This window comes from Aphanomyces astaci (assembly GCF_000520075.1).
Source record: "Aphanomyces astaci strain APO3 unplaced genomic scaffold supercont1.36, whole genome shotgun sequence".
Taxonomy (NCBI): Eukaryota; Oomycota; class Saprolegniomycetes; order Saprolegniales; family Verrucalvaceae; genus Aphanomyces; species Aphanomyces astaci.
The window spans coordinates 158,453-182,584 of NW_009798299.1; the positions used below are offsets into that span (position 1 = coordinate 158,453).

Genomic DNA, 24,132 nt, shown 5'->3' on the forward strand with positions numbered 1-24,132 from the left:
ATATATATATAATAGACATAAATTTACTACAGTAGTATTAATACTTCGAAGTAAAATATGTTGAGCACTTGTTTTTCTACTTGACACCGCCGTTTTCTTTCGTGCACACCAATTCAAGTCAAGGCAGTTTCACGTTGATGAAACTGCTCGACTTCGTACATAAATTCTCGGATGGCGCAGCGAGACAGTACCACGACGCCTGTCGCAGGCCATGGCATCCACATTCACACTACGCTACTGAAAAAGGGGGACGGAACTCCGGTCAGTTTGCGGAGACTCAAGGACGACCTCGACAACGCACGGCCGCACACGTCGTCGTCGTCGATGCGACCAACGTTGGCCCCTTCGTTGTCAAGTCGGGCAGGGCCCGAAACGTCAAGTATATCCGCAGCAGCAGCCATATTGGAGCCGTTGGAGCGGCGGCCCAAGTCCAGCGCTACGAGTAGTAGCGGGGACTTGCGACGGTTGTCCACGCACGCGCATGCGTCGTTGGTGTCGCGGCAACCGTCGCAACAACTGCTCAGTCAACATCCCAGCGACCTTCACCACCACCAACCATTTTTCCAAATCAAAACTTCGTCGTCCGTCCATCGGTGCTTTGGGTGCGGAGGAAGCCCCGAAATGTGCCTCACATGCTTCTCCGAATGCAAGAAGAGCGACATGACAAAGTACAAGCAAAGTCTAGCGAAAGGGGTTGAATGGTTGTTTGCCAAGGCCACCACGCGGGCGTTCCATCACATGTCGATCACGATGAGCCGCATGATCTTTGGGCAAGTGATGAACACTCCTATAGTATACTAGTATTTATTGCATGACAACCTCGTCTTGATACAAACACAAGAATGCGCTTCTAATATCCTCGTTGGCTGTTGGAACTGGTAGAGTGTGGAAGTTCTACGTGCAGCACAAGCGACACCATCGAGCGTATGTGGTGCGGTTCCAAACCCGTGTACGAGTCAAGCGTCTCTTTCTCGGCTGGCGTATGCTCACATATGAACGACGCACGTACGGCGCGATGTTGTATGCAGCTGAAAAGCAGGTACAAGTTATTGTTTTCCTTACAAAACGAGAAAATATGTGTCAAATCGACAATATATTTTTTACTCCACTTGCATGGAGAGGGCGTACTTTCACTCGACTGAAATGCCATATTATGCAAACGACTTGTAGAAACGTGTGGAAACGCTGGAACTGGAAACGGACCAGCTCCACGGGACCGTGACCGAATTGACCAAGCACAGCCACGTGCGGTCGCAGCTCGACGACGAAAAGGTGGCCAAGCTGCACGCGACGATCGAGGTCGAACGACAGCGTGTGGCGGAAAAGAACAAGGAACTGGCGGCGGTGAAAATGCAGTTGACCGCGGCGTTGGCCACGATTGAAGTACTTAATCGAATCAATCCATCGATCGATCGATCGTCTGGTCGCTCACAATGGTGGACGGGCTGGTAGGACCTCCGATCGAAAGCCAAAGCATCAGAAGCGTTGGCGCCACTGGAAGCCGAGCTGTTTGACTACAAAAAAGCATGTTTTCAAATGGCCAACGAAATGCTCACGCAAATGGAGGTAGCGTGCCAAATATATCTGCGCAATATATGAACGTTTTGACAAGCAAATGGGTGTTACGTTTACTAGCGGCAACTCGAAGATTATAGCCTGTTTGAAGGCCAGCAAAATCTAGCCGACATTTTGAGTGGAGATGTCGTCAACTCGCTCGACTTTGCAGAGCATCCGCTGCTGTACGACCCCACGGCCAAGTTTGCCAAGGAAAACAAGCTCACCGATAAGACGACAAAGGCACCGTCGCCTAAAAAGTCCAAAACTGACTCACCCGGAACCATGTCAGTGGCGACCATCGATCGAGCTGATCGCATTCTCATGCAATGGGTAAGAAATCTATTTATATATATATTTATATATATTATACATATATATATATATTGGTAGTCACGTAGTATATTTGATTAGGCCAACGCGATGGTGCGTAAATCGTCCTTGGATTGGATCAAACCCAGCCGCATCAACAACTGCAACACCAACCTACAAGTAAAGAGGATGCGCCCTCCCCAGCCCTGAATGTTTCCCGCTCAATATATCATCCCCCCGATATAACTATACGTAACGATGTCTAGGACGGCAAATCGTATGCTGTGCTTACCCTGACGCTGCACGACGCCATGTGCAAAAGTATGCTTATGGAAGTGTCCTCATATTGAATGGTTTACTTAAAGGACTTGGACATTGGTAGTGAAGTCCCGCAAAAAAGACTTCTCCATGAATCCACTGCAGCGTGAAAATGGCATGGCGTTGACCGACCAAGCCGCCGAGCGATATGTGGTACGCTTCGCCCTGCATGATCTCTCATTTCTTCAATGATCTATAGTTCAGATGTACATGTCGATGAACTATTTTCGTAACTATTATAGTTTTGTGCATTTCATCCAATTTTGCAGTTCAATTGATCTAATTTAAGCCTGTACAAATTATACTATACACATATTAGTATATATGTGGTTTTGCCCAATGTGGCTGAATCAAACGTTTTGATTGGCAGAAAATAGACAGGACGCGATTTGATTGGCTTAGGTGGTTCTTTAATCCATCAAGTTAGAAATTCGATGTTGCTGGTGGATGATCCAGTTTCGAATAATCTATTTGACAATATCCATATTCATCATGTGAATGTTACAGTATCTTTCGTACTATTAATACCACCATGTTCTTTAATGGCACTGCGTGTGTGTGTGCAGGCATTGATGACACATGAAGTGGACGACCAGCGGCGCATTGACTTTATGATGAATACCATTGGTCAAGCCATGTGGCTGCCGTCAGAAGTACGCACGAATAAAATATATACAATCGTATTGGGTTGCCTTGATTCCATCAATCTATCTAGTTTGTGCAAGCCGACGACATTCTCGCAGGAGACACAGACTTCAACTTGGTTTTTCTGGGATATCTCTTTTGCACATCGTCTCCCAACCTGGACGATGCGCACCACCAGCACGTCACCGACACATCCCGCGACTTGACATTTGAACGGTATCGCATATGTTTGGAACCCCGAAATGCCAAAACTCGGAAGCCAATCCCCTTGTAGAGCCAAGTGGCGCGAGCTCAAAGATGCCGCGGACGCCACGACCAAAGACCAAACCGTGTCCAAGAAAATCAAGTTGGCACTGGCACATCTGTTTGAACTGAAAAAGAAACTCGACGGCGATACGCGCAAAGCTCACGACGGCCACGTGTTATGGTGGAAAAGCGCTCGAATTGTCCTGCGCAAGTGCTTTCTGACGCTGTCGTTGCTCGCCCATGGCAAGTCGGGGTTTATGTGTTCGGCCGACAAGAGTGCCGAGAACGAAGGGTTCTTGGTCGTGCCACGGGAAAAACTCAAGTCCGTACTGTTTGCCAATGAAGACTCGAAATGGTAATGCATTTTTACCCAATATTTGGACTTTTGTGTTTGCTCATGATTCGCCAAAACACTATCGATCGAGTCTTTGTACTATATTTTCCATGTAAAATGTTTGTTGTCCTGTGGTGATGGTACTGATTGACCTAATTCAATATATTGACCTTGGTTTCCTGCAATGTCTGATTGGCTAAATCCTTCTGCCGATGATTCTTGTGTACGATTTGGTTGTGTCGATTCATTCTCCATGTCGCTGTAGTTTAGAATAAATACAATTAGTGCAAGTACTAGTCTATAAGAGACTAGTGATTTATAATGCGATGTGGTTTGGGGCAGGGAATTGGACATGCTGCAAGGTTACCTCAACAGCGTCTTTAATGACCTCGCGCGAATCTACCGAGGGTGGGTATGACCATCGAGATAATGATTGCTGACCAAGTTTATTACACACGGCGCAACGAGTTAGGTATGCATCGCGGTCGACCAATGCAGACGACGACGTGGCCGTGATGAGTCAAGGCGACCTCCTCGAACTTCTTTCTGTACATTGTGTTATTTACTTGGAATATACTTGACTCCATGTGTTTAGTTGATGGTCTGGCAGTTTACAATGGTTTGCATCCTTACATAGGAATGCAACGTCCCAGATGCCAACTTTGCACTCGCGGATATGGCGGATATTTTAGTCGACGTCACTCAAACTGTAAGTGAAGTGTTGTGATAATAATATTATCCGGACAATCCTTAAACGAGGGTAGAAATCCGCGGCTGAAAATGGAGTCGTGGATGTCAACCGGGCACTGCTCCCTGTAGAATTCATCGAAGCACTGATTCGAATTGCGCGAAAGCGATACAGCGGCGTGTACGAACCACACGAAAAAAATGAGTTTGAGGATGTCAAATTAACGATGCCGAGTGTTTTTCGTATCGAGTTGCGTGCTGACAATCTATGTTGGTGATGGTTGTTGTCGTTTGGACGGTCGATTGTGAGTAGAACCAAGAAGACAGCGCTGTCGGAATCGTTTTGCCTGCTCGTGGACAACCAAATACTGCCCTTTGCCTACCAAAGCGACGCAGACAAGTTTCGAAAGCAGGTATTGTGAATTTCTCCGAAATTTGGACTTGACGAGTCATTTAATCTTGTACACACTATACTATACAAATATTAGTACATATTTGTTTTGCCCAATGCTTTCGTGGGGTCAAACGCTTGGATTGGCAGAAATACGACATGACGTGATTTGATTGGCTCAGGCAGTTCTTCAGTGTCGAATTGATTCGACAATATTAATACCAGTATATAATATACACGCACAATATATATATATATATAATACAGTATCTATGACGAGAAATAAACCATTAGATGGAAAGCCCAGGGATCCGAAGCCTCATGATCAAGTATTTGGACGATTTGAAAACGCTGTTCGGCAAGGTACTACGAGGAGCACCCTGTTCTATCATGTCATAACATGCACGTGTCCTCTACTTATAATACTATATTTGTTGGCTACATAAAATAAATACCCAACGAGCATTCATAGTATTCGTTCATTGACGCCAATGGCGGTGGCAACAAGAAAATGCGCAAACAACTGCGCATGACAGGCCATTCATTGGTCAAGTTTGTTGCCGACAAAAGTGTACGTTGATGATTTCTCATATTTGACCAAACTTTAGCATATTTTTTGGTGTGGCTGATGTGTAGATCGAGGACGTTGCGTTTACAAATGACCGCGTGATGCAAGTCGTGGGCCATGTGTGCCAGGGGAGAACTCTGTCCAAGACGGAGCTCATGCAGAGAGACGTGACGTTCGAAGCGTTCCAGGAAGCCATGGTCGCCATGGCCTGCCACAAGTTTCCAGACCCGTACTTGTCGGTCGAGAACCGGTTTGAGAAGTTTGCCAACTTGTACATTGTCACCATGCGCGACGGATACGCCGTATGAAATAGTTGTAAAACTTTGCTGGCAAATCAACCACCTGCGGGACTGGTCAATTCAACAATTGCCAGCACTACGTGAATTGGGAACGTTAACCCCCCTATACTGTAAATGCAAAAAGTGTTGTACTATAATAGTAAACTTGAGCCCCAAATTATTATTCTAATTCACTGTACCATTTATCGAGCCTCGACAAATTCACTCGGGTGAAGCGACATCGGTATTTGCAGATGAATTATTTTTGAAGTCGCACGAAACGAAGTCTTCAAGGTACCAGTCGCCATTCTTCATGTTGAGTTAAACTTAGGACTGCCGATGGGATGGCTACATTAGTTTCTCGCCGCTACGTGTAATAAGTACTCCTTTCTCCGGGTGACGAGTGGCCATATCGAGTGACTAAAATGACATTGCGTACTCTGATCGATTAACGCAACGGTATGTACAAGTAACTGCTATGGTGGTGGTTTCACGTCACATGATTACGATTGTCTCGTCGTTTTATGGCAGCCGTTTTGGAACCCAGTAGTTTCATGCCCTTTCAAACCAAATACATTCAGACACGTAGTCCGTCGTGCCAACACATACCAAGCAGACACGTTTGCGACCACCACCTTCATGGACCAGCACCGCCCCAGTTTCAACAGCGTGGGGCTAGGTCCTCCATTTCCCCTAGCCAAATTTGGGGCCGTGCTGCCTTGCGACGTTGTGATGCAACGTATAAGTGATCTCGTGTCGGCGACGGACGACACTGTCCCGGCTTCGAAACCGCGCCGAACGTCCGTGTCGATACCTCCACGTGCGTCTCTCTCGCGTCAAGACACACTTTGTGATCCAAGTATTAAGGACATGACCATGACCAAGACCGAAATGGCGGAAGCGGCGTTGGGGCTGTCGTACCTTGTGTTTACGCTGGTTTTGACCGTGTACTACCTCCGGTTGCTATCTCCAGTGATGTTAAACGACCTGTGGTGGGCCGGTTTCAATTCGTCGGGGGCGCAGTCGTACATCATTGACGTGTTCAACAACCAACTCAATCTAGCCGGCACCGGCTCGATCGACTTTACATCCAAATCGTATGGTCTGGCCAAGGATTACTCGACATTTTACACGCCGATTGAAGTCGCCACGGCGTATCCCCTCATGGCGCTGAAAGGGGGCACCGGGGACCTGGCGGCCGTCATCGCAGCCCTGCGGGACACCGATGGCCCCATTGATCTACCAACGCAATACTGCTGGATCGATCTCAATCGAACGTGGGAAGTGGCGCACACGGCGCGGCGGCAGAAGCGATGCTACGACCGCTACACTGCCAACGGGGGAGTGTACTTTGAGGTCCCCTTGCGCCTCGTGAATTGGCAAAGTTTCATGAAATCGAACGAGTACAACTTTAACCAGACCATGGGCAACGCATTGCGCAAATCTGCCAAAGGTCTCGAATGGATTCGTCAAACCACCAACAACGCATTCATGGACGTGGCGACTGAAGTCGCGTATTGGAACAAGATGGGGATCACCACGTTTGAGCTTGAATACAACAACTTGTTCGCGTGGGGGATGGACGAAAAGATTTTCGTTCAAAATGCCTTCGGGGGCAACCAAGCGATTTCCATCAAGAACTTGGTATATGGATATCGAGGATCGTTGTGGTCCACGGCGATCATGTGCTGGGGGCCGTGGAACGACATGAACATTTGGGGGGACCAGGGGTTGAGTCTTGTACGCAACGATCCAGACAACCAGCGCTTTACGCCGCCTTGCAGCTACGCCGACTACACGGCTGACCCCGCTGGTTACGCCTGCGACCCGTGCAAGGCCCCTTGGAACCCCGAGCCTGGCGATTGCTTATACAAAGACTTTGAAAGTTATTTTGGATTCCCGCCGTTGCCTGGCGTGAATATGGTCAGCGCCAACATCGGGCCGTTCGGGTCTGTCGACTTGTACTTGGTGGCGTTGCCTCCGTCGTTGAAAACACTCGTATCGACGTTTCAACAGCTTGTAACTGTGTTGGCTCAATCCAACGATGAATTCAACAAGGCCTTTATGGCCATTCCTGGCTACAATGCAGACCCCGTCCCTCCATCGTGGACGAACATCCAGTACTTGTACATGGGCGGCGACCCCTCGTGCCCCGTTCGCCAAGGCCTTCCATACGTCCAGTCGTCCTTTTCATTTGACGCATCCTGCTCCGAGCAAGAACGCCACACGGTTCTCTTGAACAAATTCAACATGCTGTTTGCGTTGGTATCATCCAACTTGCAGTCGCCAGTCGACGCGGCCGCTATTTGCTCCATGTGTCCGTTGTTGGCCGCTGTATGTTCGTCAGTCGTGACCTCCGCTGCGACTGCACTCACCATCCTCATCAAAGACTACACTGCCAAAGAAGCGTTGCAGGGTCAGATCAACGCGGTCCGCGCCGACATAGCCGCGCTGGGGGTGGGCACAATTCAGCTTGCCGTCGATACCACCGACGGCAATGATGCGTTCCTATCGCAAACCCTCCTCACGACGGCGCCAGCCGCGTGGGATGTCTTTGGTTGGGTGTACCTATTTGAATGGGCAGTGGGGGTGCGGGAAGTCGTGTCGTTCGAAGGCGATTCCAACACGTTGTCCCTCGTCTCCAACAAGTATGCGCCTGTGATCAACCAGGCCCATGCGTTGGAAGTGCCCAAGAGTGCGTGCCAGTACCTGTGGGTCGTCTCCGTCGTTGTCAGTGCCATCTTGGTCTCTGTGGGGGCTATTTTCACTGGATACACGGTCCTCGTTCGGGTTCGTATTGTCGGTCGCAACCTCTTTCGCTTCAATCGCATCGTGGGGGCCGTTTGGCTGGGCCGGCCGTTGCTCTTGGTGCGCGGCATGACGGCAGTGGTGCTCCTGAGTACGTCACCACTGACGTTTGGGGTACACCACGGGTACACCCAATTTGAGTTTACACCTCGAACGTTCATCGAAAGCATGATTGTAAGCGGTGAAGCCATGTGGATTTCGTACGTGATCAACGATATCCTGTTGCTTTTGAGTGGAAACGCCCCGCCGTACTTTGCGCCCATCAGCACGGGGGTCGGCTGGATCATCTACTTCGTCTACGATGTCGCAAGTCCGTACCGCATCACCGCTAGTATCAACCGAAAGTGCGAGGCCGACTACAGGTTAATGCGATTGTCTTGTGAAAGCGGTCAGATTGAGCTGGGGAGCTCCTCCCGAGCTATCACCCTGGTGATCATTCAACTGGCGTGCATTTTCGGGTCGTTTGTCGGCGTCAAGCTTTGGCAATGCAACCGACCGTCCAATTCGCAAGGTATGAACGGCCATCTGTTGCTATCTGGCACAGCCATGGCGTTTTTGCGCAAAGACACGCTAGCCGGGGGAACGTGGGTGGTGGACCGCGCGTCTTGTGTCATGTGCGGCCTACTGACGTTTGGGTCGTACTTTTTCGACTTAAAGCTTTGGCTCTTGGTCCAAGACCCGCAAGCGACGAGAACTGTCAAGTGGGGAAAGAAGGTGTTTCCTCCCCCACAACTGAACAATGCCCATCGCCGCGAATCTATCCAAGTCAAATCCGCTCCAACCCAATCCCTGTCTCCTTTAGAGTCTTCGTTCATCAAATCAGCGCCAGCCAACCGCATCGTTGCCATCGCGGGACTGTTTTACGTGTTTGCGACCATCTTTGGGAGTGTCACGTACTTGAAATTGACCTCAACGAATATGGCCAACGATTTCTGGTGGGCCAACTACAACGCGTCGCGAGAACATGCATTTGTGGCGAATTTGTACAACCAGCAATTGGTTCTACGCCCGAAAGCAGGAGCGGTGGCGTTGGACGATTCCAAATTTATCGGCGATGCAGACTACAACATGTCGCTGCCAACGGCCGTGGCGGTGCTGATGACGCCCCTGTACGTGACACGTGTCAAGGCGACGGACGGATCGGACGTGGCCACAGTCGTGCGCGGTCTCCGCAACATGGACGCATGCTTGGCGCCGTGGATTTCCACGCAGTACTGCTGGCTAAACTTTGAAAAGACGTGGGAAATGGCCAACTCGGCCAAACGACAACTCCGGTGCAATCAAAACTACACGGCCAACGGCGCAGTCTACTTGGAAAGCATGCTGCGAAATGTGAATTGGAATCGTTTGGCCTCGTGCTGGGGCACTTCGCTGACGACTGCGTTCGCAGCGCCGCTGAGCCAAGTCGACAAGGGCTCGCAGTGGTGGAACACGGTCAAGGCCACGCGAGTGTCGGAATCGGACGAAGTCAAACACTGGACGTCGTTTGGAGTTACAGCATACAAAGTCGACTGGCAAAACTACAAGTCTGTAGGGATCATCGGCACGTTCAACATCCACAACGCGTTTGGGTTGTCGTACCCCATGACCCTCAAGTACACGAACGGCACGTTCAAGCTGACGTCTCAAACGAGCATGAAAATGTACTGGACGTTCGCATCCGATCTGTGGGCGGTCACCAGTGCCACGAGCAACATGGGGGGAGCCAGCTTGATTCGAAATACCCCCAACTTTGCATTCGCTACACAATCGATGGAAACCATTCTGGTAGGCAACGGAACCATCCAACAACCGTCGGCCTTGACGGGAGACACGTACGGTGCGTTTCGCAACGTGATTGGGCCGTTCGGCTCGGTCGACGTCAAGCACATGCCCCCACCACCGTCGCTGACGGCGCTGGTGCTTCAAGTGCAAGATGACATTGCCATCATGCGAACCAAATCCAAAGCGTTAAGCGTCACCTTTTCCCTATTGAGTGCAAAGATGGAAGCGAATTACGTCCCGGCGTCGTGGATAGATGCGGGGTACGTGTATACCGTGGGTGGAAACTTGCTATGCAGCTCCGTGTCGGCCTCAGCCTTGGGTGAAGGAGTGTACCTGTATACTGGTGCCGAGTCAGCGTGCGGGCTAGGGATGGGCGAGTTTCTCACGACACCGCCGACGCACGCGCGCCTGATCGCATCTGTCGGCGCCAACATCGTCCGGCCAGACGTGACCACCAACGAATCGAACGCCATCTGCACTCAAATCAAGTCCTTCTCCAACATGTGCTTGTCCGATTTCATTCAAGCCCCCACCGCGTTTCTGCTCAACACCACGTTGTTCCCCGATTCGTCTGTCGTGACCAAGTGGAGAGCGATGGCTGTATCTGTCCAAGAAGAAATCCGCGTCCTGGACGTCAACATTGCCCAATATGTGATGAAAACACCCGAGTCCAACATAACCCTAGTTCGCCAAAACCTTTTTGACTCGGCATTACCTGCCTTCCACTACATTGGATGGCTGTTGGCGTACGACTGGGCGATTGCTGCGCGCGAAGTGATGTCGTTTCAAGGCGACGTTGGTTCCATCAATGTCATCACAACGACGATCGTGGACCTCGGCAGTCTGGTGAACCCGTTGGAAATACCAGTCAACGTCGCCTACTACATCCGGTACGCATGCGTGTACGTGACATGCATCATGATTTGTGTCGCGGCGTTGGCCATGATCTACCTATTGGCGAATCGCGGCTATGTCGAAGGGCTCAACTTGTTTGAACTGAATCGAGTCGCGGGAATCGTTTGGATTGGACGAACGTTCGTGTTCATTCGAAGCATAGCAGCCATCAATCTGCTCAGTACTCAAGTCCTGCAACTGGAGCCTCTCAATCTTGTGTACCACTTCGTGTCGACCAACGCCGTCGTGGGCGAAACCGCAACGGACCAAGCCATTCGGCACTTCAAGACGTTCCTGGCCGCGTCCGAGGTGTCGTGGCTCGTGTTTGTCCTCAATGACATCCTCATGGTTCTGACCCAACAATACACGACAGCGTACATCGTCAAGTGCAATTTCATGGTGTGGGGGCTCTCCGCCATCCTGTCGTTTGCGTCGCCAACAACCCACACAGCGAGTTTGGACCGCAAGTGCGAGTTTACTCAAGTGGATTATCAACTTGTCTGCTCCAACGGTACAGTGCATATGTATGAGCTGTCAGACTAGTCTAACTTGTTTATGGTATTCCTATTTAGGGACCATTGCCATTGGAAGCTTTGTTCGGTTCATGACACTGGTGGGTATTTGCATTGGATCCGTGCTGCTCTGTTACTTGTACGAGCGAATTCGACACCCGTCGCTGCCGCCACCAAACCAAAACTCGCTGTTTCTGGCGTCGTCGGCCAAATTTGTGTTTGACCCACAGCGTTGGATTGCCCAAGAGGTATAACGTTATGAATCTACACGTATACCTATCTTCTATTCGTTTTCAATCCATGAACCACGTTTTCTCATTGTTTGATGGTAGGTGTATTACATTGACCCAGCGTCGGCAGTCATCAATGGCATCTTGTCCATCCGCTCCAAGAACACATTTTACATTTTCGACTTAAAGATTTGGCGGCTGTTTGTGATTGAAGAGCCTGTGGAAAAACGACAGTGCCTCGAACGCGACGGCGAACTCCACTTGTTGTCGGCCATTCCGTTGAACGATTGAGTCGATAGTTCTTGATTTGCATAAAGTCAAAAAGCCAGTTTCATATTTGACATTTTTCCCACCAATTTAGGATAACATTGTTGTTATCTTGTTGTATGTACTCAAGTATATAATATGCCAAAGCACACAAGTTCTGTGTTTAGGGTTACAAGTGGGCTTATATAATTTACACGAGATTACAGTATGATTTAGCACTCGAAATTGTCAATCAATGTTAAGCTTAGAAGAAATTGGAGGCAATACGAACCCCAGCCACTTTTGTCGTATCTTATCAAGTGGATTCATGATGACTGACGCCATATATATCGTAGCCTGGTTGAGTGTATGGGGCTCGAGTACAGTGTCGTATTCGATCTGGACACATGCCATCATGCTGGTATTCTAACACACTGTGTAGTTCGTTCTTCGGCTAACGTGTTAACGTTAACGGTAAGATGTGTGCCAGTTGAGTGGGTTTGAAATTTGACAATACATCGAGAACAAGCACGTCGTTGGCATCATTCAATACCACGCTTTGATTTCCACTGGCCTAAATGGTTTCAAAATTCTGTAGCCCATTCTTGCTACATACATACTGTACCACTCAGCATGCCAAGGTTCTGGATTATCCGGTATTATCCGGATACCAGCGGCGGTGGGCCATGCAATGGAAGTGCACTTCCTGTGTGCCATCATGTTTCGACAGCCACAATCTGGGAATTGGGCCGACGCATGCGATGAGGACGACGAGCGCCTCACCGTGCCGCAACAGCACGCCAGTGTGCCAAGTACGACCAATGCTCCTTCTTCGTCAAGGACGGATGAGTACCCTTCGCGACCTGTCGTGCCCGCTGCACCCGCAAAGGCGCCAGCGGCGTCCAACTACTGGGTAACGAGAGGGCAGCAAGCAGCTGCCCCTGCTCCTCGTGCGGACACCTCGAACTTTCGCCGAGGAGACGACCATCCATCATCTCGTGGTGCTTCGTACGACCGTCGCGACGAACGGGGTGACTATCAAGATCGTCGCCGAGACTACGACGACCGCGGTGGTCGCCGAAACTACGACTCTCAGGACTCGGGTCGATTTGGTCGACAAGACAACAATGGACGAGGGTACGATCGTCAAGACAGCAACTCGTCGTATGGCGCACGCGGCGGGGGCTACGGCCGCGACCACCAGGACAGCCAACGGCCCGCCCCCTCCGGCCGGTGGGGTCAAGCCGCCAACGCCCCGCGACACGAAGGCTTTGTCACGAATTTCCGAGAGGATGGTGGGTTTGGTTTCCTGCATTGTCTCGAGCTCAAGCAAGACGTGTTCTTCCACGAATCCGAAGTGCCCGCGCGAGCTACCGACGCCTCAACGTCGGCACAACAACCGTCAGACACGTCATCGACGTTGCTTTCGCATGTCCAGGTGGGTATTTCATTCATATTTCTAGTGAATATTCTTCGAGTTGTGACTTGCTGCATGTATGAGGATGGGGTGGTTGCCGCAGTCGTCGATTTTGGCTAACAAATAGATGCCATGTGATGTAGGTGGGCGATGAATTGTCGTTTGAGTTGACGACACACCCGCGTACTGGCAAAGAAAGTGCCACACATATCCAACGGTTGGCCAAAGGCACGATCGTTCTTGAAGACGTTTCAGACCAACTCACACACGGAGTTGTAACCAAGAGCTTGCCTCCTAAACACAAACCGAGCCATTATCATTCGACCTCTTCGTCCAGACAATCTGCCGACGCGACAGGAACCATCGACGTCGTCGTCGCGGCAGACTCGTCAAAGGACGTGGCAGCCTCTGAAGCAACGACCACCCCCGCACCTACACCCCTTCGCAAACCGATTGTGCGATTCAATGCCCAAAGCTTTCCGGTACGGCCACTCCTTCTGTTTACTCGTGTCATCACGTTTTCTGTTTCTTTATATATTGCCCACTATATATGTCGTTCGTAATTGTGCCTCTATATATATTGTGTAACTCCAAACATGTCAGATTCGTGTATGCAGATATGTAGCTTGGGTGGTGTACTCCTACACGAGCTGTGATTAAATGTCTTGGATGGTCCATGATATATATATATATATATATCATGGACCATCCAAGACATGGAATAACCATACATATGCACGATATATATATATATATATCGTGCATATGTACGGTTATTCCAGTCGAGAAAATAGATAGTAATCACTTGGGAATGTTTGTTTTCGAGACTAATCTGCCTACGTAGAGCGGGTCCCATCCTCCACGCGTGGGTGATGATGTCCAATTCCGCATTGCCATCCATCGGCAAACAGGATTAAAGCGCGCGGTGGACTTGACAGTCACATTGAGCGCCGTAGCCAAGCGCAACGCGGCCATCGAAGCCGTGCTGACGTCGCTGGTGCGGGAGACGGGGGTTGTGACGTCGATCAAGGGGGGACACACTGGCACCATTCGATGTTTGAGTCGGCTGCAAGACGCCACGTTTGCCATTTCCAACGAGGAGAAGAAGGGAATGGTGTTGGCTGAAGGGGACAGTGTCTCGTTCTTTGTCGTGCCAGACGAACTGCAAGACCCGAACGAGTGTACGCCGCCCAAACACTTGACCAAAGCGTCTGGACGAGCTCGGGTCACCGCCATTCGAGTCGAAAAGCTCGTCGACCAACCTGTGGTTTTTGAAGCGGTGGTAGCCACCAATGTCCAAGGCACGGTGGTGGTCGCCCCCAAGGATCTGAGTCGAACGAATGGCCACCACGACTCTAAATCACACACAACCCCACGTGGCAACCACAATGGCGGCTTGGGCCAGATCCAACCCATCGTTAACGTTGTCGCAGACGACGACGATGACGTTACCACCAGGTCAAACCCTCCCACCACCACCACCACCACCTTGCCGGTAAGAGATTAGTCGACATGCCCATAGTGTATCAATATGGATAGACGCGATCCTGTACAGCGATGTACTATATTGTTTGTTTATGGTAGGTACAATGGTCGGAAGTGTCGTATGCGGCCAAGGCGGGCGACGTCGTCATGTACGATGTGTTGCAAGACTTTCGTCGTGGAATGCAATTCGCAGTCCACGTGCGCTGGCATCAACTGCACCCTGATGGCCGCGAAGTTGGCACCGTGTCATCCCTCAAAGATGATTTTGGCTTTATCAAGTACGTTGTGTGTACTGTACATCTATCCGTCGTTGTTCGCTGTCACACATGTATTATTACCTCGTCGCATGAGTGACTTTGCAATGCATCGACTGTTGTTGGTTTACAAATAACACATCGTGTGTCCGTCCATACATTTTCTCTGTTTTGGTGGCTCGTGGAAATAAATAGCAAGCTCGTTACCACTTGTTTCATGGTGGTCATAGTGTCCTGAAACTTTGACTGTTGTGCTGATCGGCAAATCTATCGATCGATTGGTTCGTTGTACTGTCTTTTGTATGGAAAGATCGTCCAGTTTCACACTAATAAATTAGTTCACACACTAATTCGATGTTGCGTTGGTCGACGAGTGGATTTGATTGGCTACTGGATTCTTGATCAGGGTTTTGATTGGTCGTACGTATATCGATAGTCGTCTGCCGATGTGGTTACACCCAAACACTTCAATTTCGAATCGCCGTAACAATATGATATATCCACATACATGCTCATGCCAGAGTCCTGTGTGGTAGATGCGTCGATCGCCCCGGGGACGCGTACTTTCGCGTGTCGGACGTGCTGCTGTCTGCAGGCGGCTGGTCGTCGCAGCCGACTCTGTCGTTACGTCAAGGGGTCGAAGTATCGTTTGATGTAATTCCAAATCCCAAGGCGGCTGGTGGAGCCAGGTCCGACGGCATTCGCGCTGTTCGCGTCCAAGTGTTGCCCAAGCACACGATTGTGTGGGAAGTCGTGGTGCACCAACAGACGACGGGTGTTGTCGTCGTGGCAGCGTCAACCCCTTCCCACCGCAAGTCGGATTCTGGGTATGCCCCCGACGGCCGCATCACGTTTCAAACATCCACATGTCCCCTGGAACCTTTCCCCGAACTTCGCCGCCAGCTCCAGACAACATTTGCCGATCACGTTCCAGATGACGACGTGGCGCTCGTGCTGAAGCAACTGACGCCGGCGCAACGCACCGCGCTCGACTTGTATGCGCGTTTGGTGGGTCTGTCCATCGTTGTTGGCCATCCATCCGCCGACGATGGAAAAGCCAAGGGGGAGGTCAAGATCGTCCTGTCGAATCGGCCAGATTGGACTGCGGCCGTCGCTCCGCACGACGCCGACGCCGACTTCTTTGCCCCCGAGAGCCTCCACGACGCCCGGTATGAGTTGCAAGTAGGCGACGAGGTCACATGCAGCATCGTACGCACAAAACGTGGTCAACACTTGGTGGCCAAGGCGATTCGGGTGGTGAAATCCAGTACTAGTATTACTAGTTCGGGATGGGTGGTACTGGTCAAGACGGAAGGGTACGGCTTCATCGAGTCCACGGACGGAGAGCGAGTGTATTTCCGTGTGACCGACGTCGCGGACAAGGGGAGCACACCCAAGCTCCGCGAAGGCGACGAGGTCACGTTTACAATCAAGAGTGGCGCTGATCGAAAGCCCAAGGCTGTGGCGATTACCAAAGTACCCCAAGGAACGCTTCCACCCAAGCAAGTGCGTATCATTGACCAAGCTATCGTTGCGCGCGCGAGCTATCGCAGCAGCCAGAAATCGCATCATCATCACCACCACAAAAAACACCAGACATCAGCAGTTACGTCCACGGCTGGAAAGCTCAAGCAACTCTGTGTGGCAGCCGACAATAGTAGTACGGCGGATGAGATTGCCGACGACGACAACCAGGGCGGATGTGACGACGGAGGTGAAGACGACGGTGGTGATGGCGGTCGCCACGGATGGATGTACCATGTCGAAGATCAAGTCGATCCATCTGCGGTACTCCGTCCTGGAGACATTGTGACGTGCCAAGTCGTGGGCAAGAGCAAGCAAGCGACCCAAGTGACGTTGGTGTCGTCTAGCGCGCGAACGGGTGTGGTCGAGCTGGTCAATGTCCAAGGAGGCACCATCGTCGTGGCCGCCGCTGGGACTGCCACGTCATCGGAACAAAGCGCAGCTCTAGACCAAGAACGGGTAGCGTACGTGAACAAGAGTCTGCTGCTGCTGCATGGCGGACACCACGACCGAAAGGCGTTGAATGTGGGCGATAAGGTGGAGTTTGCGATCGCGCAGCCCCTTGGGGACAAACCGGCCATGGCCACGCATATTGTGCGCGTCGAAGTAAGCCACGTGTCTGACCTATTTATGATTCATAGAGGTGTATGTATATATTGTGATTAAGCTGACAGTTGGATCTTTGCGCTCGATGTTGTGTTTTGTGCTGAAATTTTGCATGCAAAACCAGTCAGTCATTCACACTATTTCAAGTCACGCACTAATTCGATGGTTTGGCTTTTGATTGGTCGGTCGATTTTGTCTGTGCGATTTGGTTTGTCTCCTTCGATTGAACACACCCCACGCACTCATTCCATATATTCGAATAATCGACTTGACAATATGTATATATATATATATACATTTTCCACACACATATTAATATGCAATATGTATATTAATATATATATATACACATATTCTACACACATATTAATATGTGTATATTAACATGTGTGTGGAATATGTGTATTGAGGATGGGATTGGGATTACGCTTTGGGATGCTGATATTGCCATGTCGGCGTAGGGGGCGGAGCGGAAAGGCACCGGTGTGAACTCGAGCTTGCGACGGGTCATGAAAGAAAACGGGGGCGGCGGCACAGCGGCGGCGCGAATGGCCAAAGGTCCTGACGGCACGAAAGGATTTGCCACTGGCTGGAAGTCACCTAGCGTAGACACGTTGTAAACAGCGATCGTCAACACAAGGCGTTCCGCTGTAGATTGACATGGGTCAAAGTGTCTAAACTCCTTTAAAGAGAAATATACACTTCTACACCCCATTCCTGGACTATGCATTCCTACGAAGTGTATCGAATTCACAGTATTTCCAGTACACCCAGACAATAGAGAAACGACTTTGCAGCATGTACAGTATGCCAAGCAAACGTCCAACATGCCGCCTTCATAGTATGTAGTCTCGAAAGATTTGAGCGCTTGCACACAGTAAACTCAACAATTAGTGTAAGCAAGGCTTAGTTTGATGTTACAGTCCTTTGTTATAATCACTGGGTCGAATTAGCTGGAGAATGCAGCTCACGTGGCATGAAACCGCCGTAACCGCCAAAACCAGTCTTACAGAGTTCGAATTCCCTCTGCTGCACACTATCCCAAAACGGTCAGTCACGTTCAGATTGATGCTGGCGTTGGCATTGTCGTCATCGTCGTCGCATGCGTGGTGGTCGTTGTCAGCGACGCTATTGACAGACGTATCGGCCGGACGATGGGAGGTTGTCCTTGCCGCCGTCCAAACATCGCCCCGGCTGGGCCACGAAGTGGACGAACATGGCATGAGTCTTCTGCACTACATGTGCATGCACCCAGCCTTGCCGGTTGATGTCGTGTACTCGTACTTGAAGGCCGTTCCAGGGGCCATCGAGACGTTGCACCGCGGCAAGGCGTTGAGACATGTGACACAGTGTTCGGACGAAGTGCTCGCGGCGCTGGCGGCGGCGGGGTACCCGCACTGCGCCGTGCGGCATCCAGTGACATTGCCGTCGAGGTGGAAGGAAAAGCCCATGTGTGGGCTGTGCTTCACAGCGTTCTCGATCGTGAATCGAAGACATCATTGCCGACGGTGCGGCGAAAGTGTGTGTAGCACCCACTCCAAGCACAAAGGACACGTCCTTGGCGGGGGCCTCCACGATCTCGCTCGAATATGTGACCGATGCCACGCCCAGGACAATATGACCAACCAACTTGGCCACAACTAGCCCAACCACACCAAACCCAGGCCATATTGCTCAAATACTACAAACAGTTTCTTTGCGCGTCGCCAACCGACTGGCAGTGCATGTCATGCACATACTATATTATCAAAAACTACATATTCCTTTCGAAGACACTGTATCGCCAATCCCGCCGTGAGTCACGACTTTAGTATTCCTAGTGACAGGCCGAAAAGGTAGTCTCAAAACATGCCCATTGTATAGTGTACAATTAGCAATTCACTCGTACGTAATCGTCGTGTGTGCTGCCACCGCGGTGGTGCTGGCGCCGGTTGAGCAAACTGTGGCACGCTGTCGAGTCGGTGGGATCGAACGCGTCGAGTTTCGACAGAAACGCCAGCTCCCTCGTCATGCTGTCGGTCAATTGGTCGTACAAGCCATCCGCGACGACCTTATGTGTTCGCCTCACGACTCTGTGGGGTTGCAGCAGCGCTTTAGCTTTCGTCGCAGGCATCGATGGATCAATCGCGATCCCGCATCGACCGACGTAGTCACACAAGACACTCGCCAACGCATCTTGACTCTGCACCGTCGAGCGATGGGCACTCGCTTCTTTTTGCGCTTCCATCAACTGCGCCTTCCACGCTACCGCTTCAGCTTGGTACTTTTTCGTCAAGGCCGCCGTCGACGTCGAGTCGGCGTCCAACTGGGCCTTGGCTGCGTCGAGGCATGTGCTGAGGGAGAGGATTTTCGCAGACGCTACCTTGAGTTGCCACGTCAGTGCTTCGATTTGGGGGGACCCGACGTCCGCCGACTGGGGGCGCCCTCCATCCACTTCGTCAGCAAGATCGTCATCGTGGGTCTGCACGGACATTTCCGATGTCGCAGGTTTGGGTACGGGTCGCATTAGTACCCGAAGCTTATTGCGGTAAAACGCCAAGTCGGTGCGGTTTTGCATAACTTTGGCCGTCACTTTGCGCAGTAAGTGCACGAGGCATTCGTTTTGCTTGGTCAGGCGATCGATTTCTGCATCTTTTTCGTCGACGTTGGTGTGTACAAACTGCGACAAGGCGATGTCAACTGCGTTGGTCTCGTTGCATTCAATGTCGACGGTGGTGGTCGTCGTTCGTGTTTGAGGTGGAAAGTTGCCAGAATCTGAAACACCAGACTCCTCGCCGTTAGATTCCACCCAGCCATGAACCACCACGTTGGCAGCCGAGGGGGGTAACTGATGATCATGCCATCTGCTTTGCTTGGACTGTTCATGGGAGCCATCCTTGGTCCATAGACTCGCCAAGACAGTAGGCGGGTAATCGTACAGAATGGCTGTGGTTCCATCGTTGCCTTGGTCATTCTGGTCGAGTTTGTCATGTTGGGTCGTATCATGGCATGGCGCAGCGTCAGCTGGTTGGGGCACAAGCATATTGACATGTTGTAATGGAGCTTGTGTAGTCAAAGTGGATGGGGAGTCGTGGGGGTTGGTCACATGAGACCAGAAACCCGCAGGAAGCACGGATCGACAAGGGTAGGCAACAGCAGCCTTCTAAAGAATAGCATCAGGAAATTGCAATCATCAAACAGATACATCACGAGCAATGCATACTGGATCGTTGGGGCCATCGTGGAGATGTTGTTTGACATTCGAAAGCATCGGGATGGGGTCCTTTGGCGTCTGTGCAAGTACAGGTTCGCTGATAATATCGACCAAGTCGTCAATGAATGATCTGCTGCTTTGGCCAGATTGTTGGCCAGTCATCATGGTGCTGTGATATTGAGTGAAAAAATGGAAGTCTGAGGAATTACCACAATGGCGGCAAGGTGACGGCCCTTTACTTGTAGAAGAAAGGCTGGTGAATTGTTCAAAATTGATGGCCCAATCTGCAAGCAGTTTGATGCATTAAGCGAGTTTGATTGGCCAATTCTCCTGATATCCGAAACGGTTTGGCGCCATCTTGACGAATCTTGTCATCCAAGAATATGCGGCATGTCTCGGAAGCTTTCCCCCACGTCCTCTACTCCACTTTACCGCACATAGCGGCTGTTGAATAACTGAAATTATCCATCAAATGAATTGCTTGTTGAAAGCCATGTTACTGTGATAACGTGTTGAGATTGTTGTGTGGACCACAAGAATACGATTTCCATTGACATCAAGTTGTACTGTAGTTTACTTGTGTTGTTGGGCAATTGCACCACTCGAGACCGAAATCGAGGCGTCACTCCATGGCGTCCGGCCGTCAGCCCCACGTCTTTGGAGCAATCGAGTCCAGCACTGTAACAGCACGCACATCGAACAAGGCGTAATGTTACTCGTACAGCCGCGGCGACTGCTACGGGTGAACGATGGATACGCTATAACGTTACATATACAATTAAGATGTCGATCATTCATTAATTCGGGCAGAGGTGTTGATGATATGTAATACTTCGAGTACTATTATAGGTACTCTTCCGGGGCTTCGTTCGTACAAATACTACTGGTAGTACTCCGGAGTAGCTATTAATAGCAGTAAAAATCAAATGTTGGAAAAAGCATGGCCTCTTCCGATGATCGAAATCGGGACCTCCTGCACCCTAAGCAGGAATCATACCACTAGACCAAAGAGGCTTTCTTGAATCTTTATAATATGGAACGATTACGTAGGCGGATCGCTTTAGCAGTCCTGCCGTTGACTACGTATATTGTACTAGTAGTAACGTTAACGACGAGGAAGGCATGTTCACGGGCTTCGGGTAGACTCCATCGAGGCCTGGTTTTCGCTTGATATTTCTCCAGAAGGAATGTATAATGACCGAAAACGAGGGTTGAACCTGATACTATACCAGTACATTGTCTGAACTGTAAACAAGTACAGTGGTCGGCGGTAGAACCCGGCCAGGGCCACTCTCCATTTTTTTATTGAATAATGAAAAGTGGGGAGGTATGATCTTATGATTTGATAGGATAAAATCACGTGAATAATCAAAGACCAATCACGAAGTCGATTGCCTCTAATTGGCTAGATTCAAATCCAGACTTTGATGCAATTCAAATCTACACACGCACTTTGCGATGAGAGCAACCAAGCGCAAACAGAATCGGTACTCGAACGGCCAGCGCAAGCAGCTCCTGTCTGAGTTTCGCGCGTCCAGCGCCACAAGCGAACGCCAGTTCTGCCGTGAGAAGAAGATCCCACGAGCGACATGGCAGGACTGGCGTTCAAGAGAGCCGCGCATCATGGCGAGCAAACGCCATGCTACAATGGGGGGCCAAGGCCACCGTGAGATCCTTCCGTTCAAAGAGGAGCTGTTGGCGTACATGCGCGCAAAGCGTGGCGCCGAAGAACATCTCAGGGTGTTCCACCTCATGCGTTGGGTGAACAGCAAACAATAGGCGTGGCTTGTGCAGTACCTGGGGTCCAAGCTGAACGAAGCAGTGGCGTACCAATCGTTCCGCAGCCTCATGCTGCGCTTCGCCGCTCGACACCGCTTCCGCCACCGTGTCCCGAGTGTCAGCAAGGTGACCCAAAAGGTGCTGGACGACGTGTGGTTGGGCAACGCCGTTCACGTTTGGTCGACGTACGGCCATTACCCTCGCAGCCAAATCCTGAACGTGGACGAGGCCGGTGTGTTCTTTGACAGCCCCCGGGCTTGACGTTGGCAGAAATTGGCCAACCAAGCAAGTGCGTGCACCAAGACGGACAAGCACTCTGAGCGACTGACAGCAGTGCTGACAATCCGAGCAGACGGTATGCGCTCCTTATGTGTTAACGTGTGTATGTATAGGAGTGAAACTGCCCATCTTGTTCATCGTGAAGGGCAAGCCTGGAGGCACGATCGAGACGAACGAGCTGCTCACGTACCCTCTTGGACATGTCTATGCTGTCCAGGAGAACGCGTGGATGGACGACCGCGTTTGGGACCAGTACCTCGACGAGTTGTTGGCGGCGCATGTGGTGGACTCCTCAGTCCTACTTGTCGACAACCTGGCCTGTCACGTTTCCGAGAGGTCCCGTGACAAGGTGGCGGAGACAATGTTTAGCGTGTTGGAGCCATTGCCTCTAAATTCTACCAGCCGATGCCAGCCGCTCGATGTCGGGGTTATGGGCCCGTTGAAAGCTATGCTTAAGACATCGTATTACGACAGGTACTATAGTCAAGGTGTTTGATAAAGCGATACCATCAGTTATTGAGATATAATATATGGTAGTATGATGGTCAGGTGTTGTGTGTGCTTGTTGAAGGAGGTTGTTGAAGTCGGTAGGAGGGTTCTTAAGGTAAACCCCCCTCCTGAATCGATTGACGATGTCAGAATTTGTGTTGGCTTCGATTTGTCCATATTTGCGACATGTCGTATGTAACGTTACAATGTGTTCGATTGGTGGAATGCTGAATAATTTTAGCCAATTAAACATGATACTCAAATCGCCATCAAGGCCTTGCAATGATGGTTTTATTTAAATTTCCTCGGTGGAAATCCCACTACACATACAATCTTCAAAGCACTTGGAAAGTTGAACTGGCCGGGTTCTACCGCCAACCACACTACTACGTAGTACTACTGTACTTCGAAGATTATGAATTTGGTAACACGTAAGCAACCAATTTATGGTCACTTTTTCTTGAAGGCTGGCTGGCATCGCTGTTTTCTTGGCACCCAGGAATCGGATTTGGGCTCAAAATACTGCGTTGTAGAGCCAAGATCCTGGCCTATCGGACATGCGTATTTTCCAGATGTTACACAGAGTATGTGACATCTATAAACGCTGTTTTCTAAGCCAAACCATTAATTCGTCGAGTTACCATAAATTGGTTGCTTACGTTACAAATTTCACAATTTTGCGCGATTCGTAAGTAAAAAGAAAAAAATGTAGCCAATCAGCGACAATAATTTTTAGACTGACCAATGGGGGCGATTTGTGATCGGTTTGGTCCGTGTGATTCGATTGAACAGGGTCCGGAAATTCGTACCAAATCAATAATACCGTACTTCGAAGTATAAACTTCGGCAATACTGTTGAAGACACCAATTTTACAATTATTTTTTTTGCTCCTTCGTCAGTCATCATATACGTACAGTACGTATCCAATCATATCAACGAGCCGATCCCACCTCCTATATATTGACTAAAAAATAGCATAGTTCAAGAAAGCCTCTTTGGTCTAGTGGTATGATTCCTGCTTAGGGTGCAGGAGGTCCCGATTTCGATCATCGGAAGAGGCCATGTTTTTTCCTCATGATGGCAAATCCACATTTTTATCCATTTTTTTAATAAAAATTTAGTAATAATGCCTAAAGATATTAATATTTATAATATTTATAATGGAAAAGATTTTGTAAAAATTCAAATATTAAAAGATATGATGCAAACGTTGGCTGTCATGGAAGGCACTAAGATAGTACTGTAGGCATCTCTCATCATACGTACTGTATGTATAATCCTTGTGATTAAGCGCAATGCAGGCCTGGATGGAGTCGAT

At 50.1% G+C, this 24,132-nt stretch overlaps 5 protein-coding genes and 2 non-coding genes across 9 annotated transcripts; 5 read left to right on the forward strand and 2 right to left on the reverse strand.

Annotated features, from left to right (window-relative positions):
* Nucleotides 1-171: 171 nt before the first annotated feature.
* On the forward strand, nucleotides 172-5,510 carry H257_11821 (hypothetical protein; the record flags this gene model as incomplete). Its single annotated transcript, XM_009838856.1, has 19 exons — nucleotides 172-770; nucleotides 883-1,039; nucleotides 1,171-1,383; nucleotides 1,453-1,566; nucleotides 1,636-1,887; nucleotides 1,969-2,046; nucleotides 2,133-2,187; nucleotides 2,249-2,337; nucleotides 2,751-2,837; nucleotides 2,900-3,045; nucleotides 3,104-3,430; nucleotides 3,752-3,817; nucleotides 3,882-3,957; nucleotides 4,047-4,118; nucleotides 4,174-4,277; nucleotides 4,410-4,509; nucleotides 4,782-4,850; nucleotides 4,960-5,058; nucleotides 5,124-5,510. 19 exons carry the CDS (start codon nucleotides 172-174, stop codon nucleotides 5,361-5,363), a joined length of 2,943 nt encoding a protein of 980 aa, XP_009837158.1. The 3' UTR covers nucleotides 5,364-5,510.
* Nucleotides 5,511-5,972: 462 nt separating this feature from the next.
* On the forward strand, nucleotides 5,973-11,890 carry H257_11822 (hypothetical protein; the record flags this gene model as incomplete). Its single annotated transcript, XM_009838857.1, has 3 exons — nucleotides 5,973-11,310; nucleotides 11,372-11,559; nucleotides 11,644-11,890. The coding sequence occupies 3 exons, from the start codon at nucleotides 5,973-5,975 to the stop codon at nucleotides 11,830-11,832; spliced, it is 5,715 nt and encodes a 1,904-aa protein (XP_009837159.1). The 3' UTR covers nucleotides 11,833-11,890.
* A 570-nt stretch (nucleotides 11,891-12,460) lies between these two features.
* Nucleotides 12,461-17,787, forward strand: H257_11823. Of its 2 annotated transcripts, XM_009838859.1 has the most exons (6): nucleotides 12,461-13,225; nucleotides 13,348-13,686; nucleotides 14,049-14,699; nucleotides 14,789-14,967; nucleotides 15,480-17,073; nucleotides 17,535-17,787. In XM_009838859.1, the coding sequence occupies exons 1-6, from the start codon at nucleotides 12,479-12,481 to the stop codon at nucleotides 17,691-17,693; spliced, it is 3,669 nt and encodes a 1,222-aa protein (XP_009837161.1). In that variant the 5' UTR covers nucleotides 12,461-12,478; the 3' UTR covers nucleotides 17,694-17,787. The 2 variants fall into 2 exon arrangements, with proteins under 2 accessions (XP_009837161.1, XP_009837160.1); XM_009838858.1 differs by lacking the exon at nucleotides 17,535-17,787 and having other exon boundaries at nucleotides 15,480-17,269.
* A 246-nt stretch (nucleotides 17,788-18,033) lies between these two features.
* Nucleotides 18,034-18,717, forward strand: H257_11824 (hypothetical protein; the record flags this gene model as incomplete). The annotated part of the gene is made up of 1 exon (XM_009838860.1): nucleotides 18,034-18,717. One exon carries the CDS (start codon nucleotides 18,034-18,036, stop codon nucleotides 18,715-18,717), a length of 684 nt encoding a protein of 227 aa, XP_009837162.1.
* Nucleotides 18,098-20,486, reverse strand: H257_11825. 2 transcript variants are annotated; one of them, XM_009838861.1, is made up of 3 exons: nucleotides 20,276-20,486; nucleotides 18,962-20,215; nucleotides 18,098-18,889 (listed from the first exon to the last, which is right to left on the reverse strand). In XM_009838861.1, exons 1-3 carry the CDS (start codon nucleotides 20,429-20,431, stop codon nucleotides 18,881-18,883), a joined length of 1,419 nt encoding a protein of 472 aa, XP_009837163.1. In that variant the 5' UTR covers nucleotides 20,432-20,486; the 3' UTR covers nucleotides 18,098-18,880. The 2 variants fall into 2 exon arrangements, with proteins under 2 accessions (XP_009837163.1, XP_009837164.1); XM_009838862.1 differs by having other exon boundaries at nucleotides 18,098-20,215.
* A 722-nt stretch (nucleotides 20,487-21,208) lies between these two features.
* On the reverse strand, nucleotides 21,209-21,280 carry H257_11826. Its single transcript has one exon. It is a non-coding gene; the product is annotated as a tRNA-Pro (tRNA).
* Nucleotides 21,281-23,803: 2,523 nt separating this feature from the next.
* Nucleotides 23,804-23,875, forward strand: H257_11827. The gene has a single exon. It is a non-coding gene; the product is annotated as a tRNA-Pro (tRNA).
* Nucleotides 23,876-24,132: the final 257 nt, after the last annotated feature.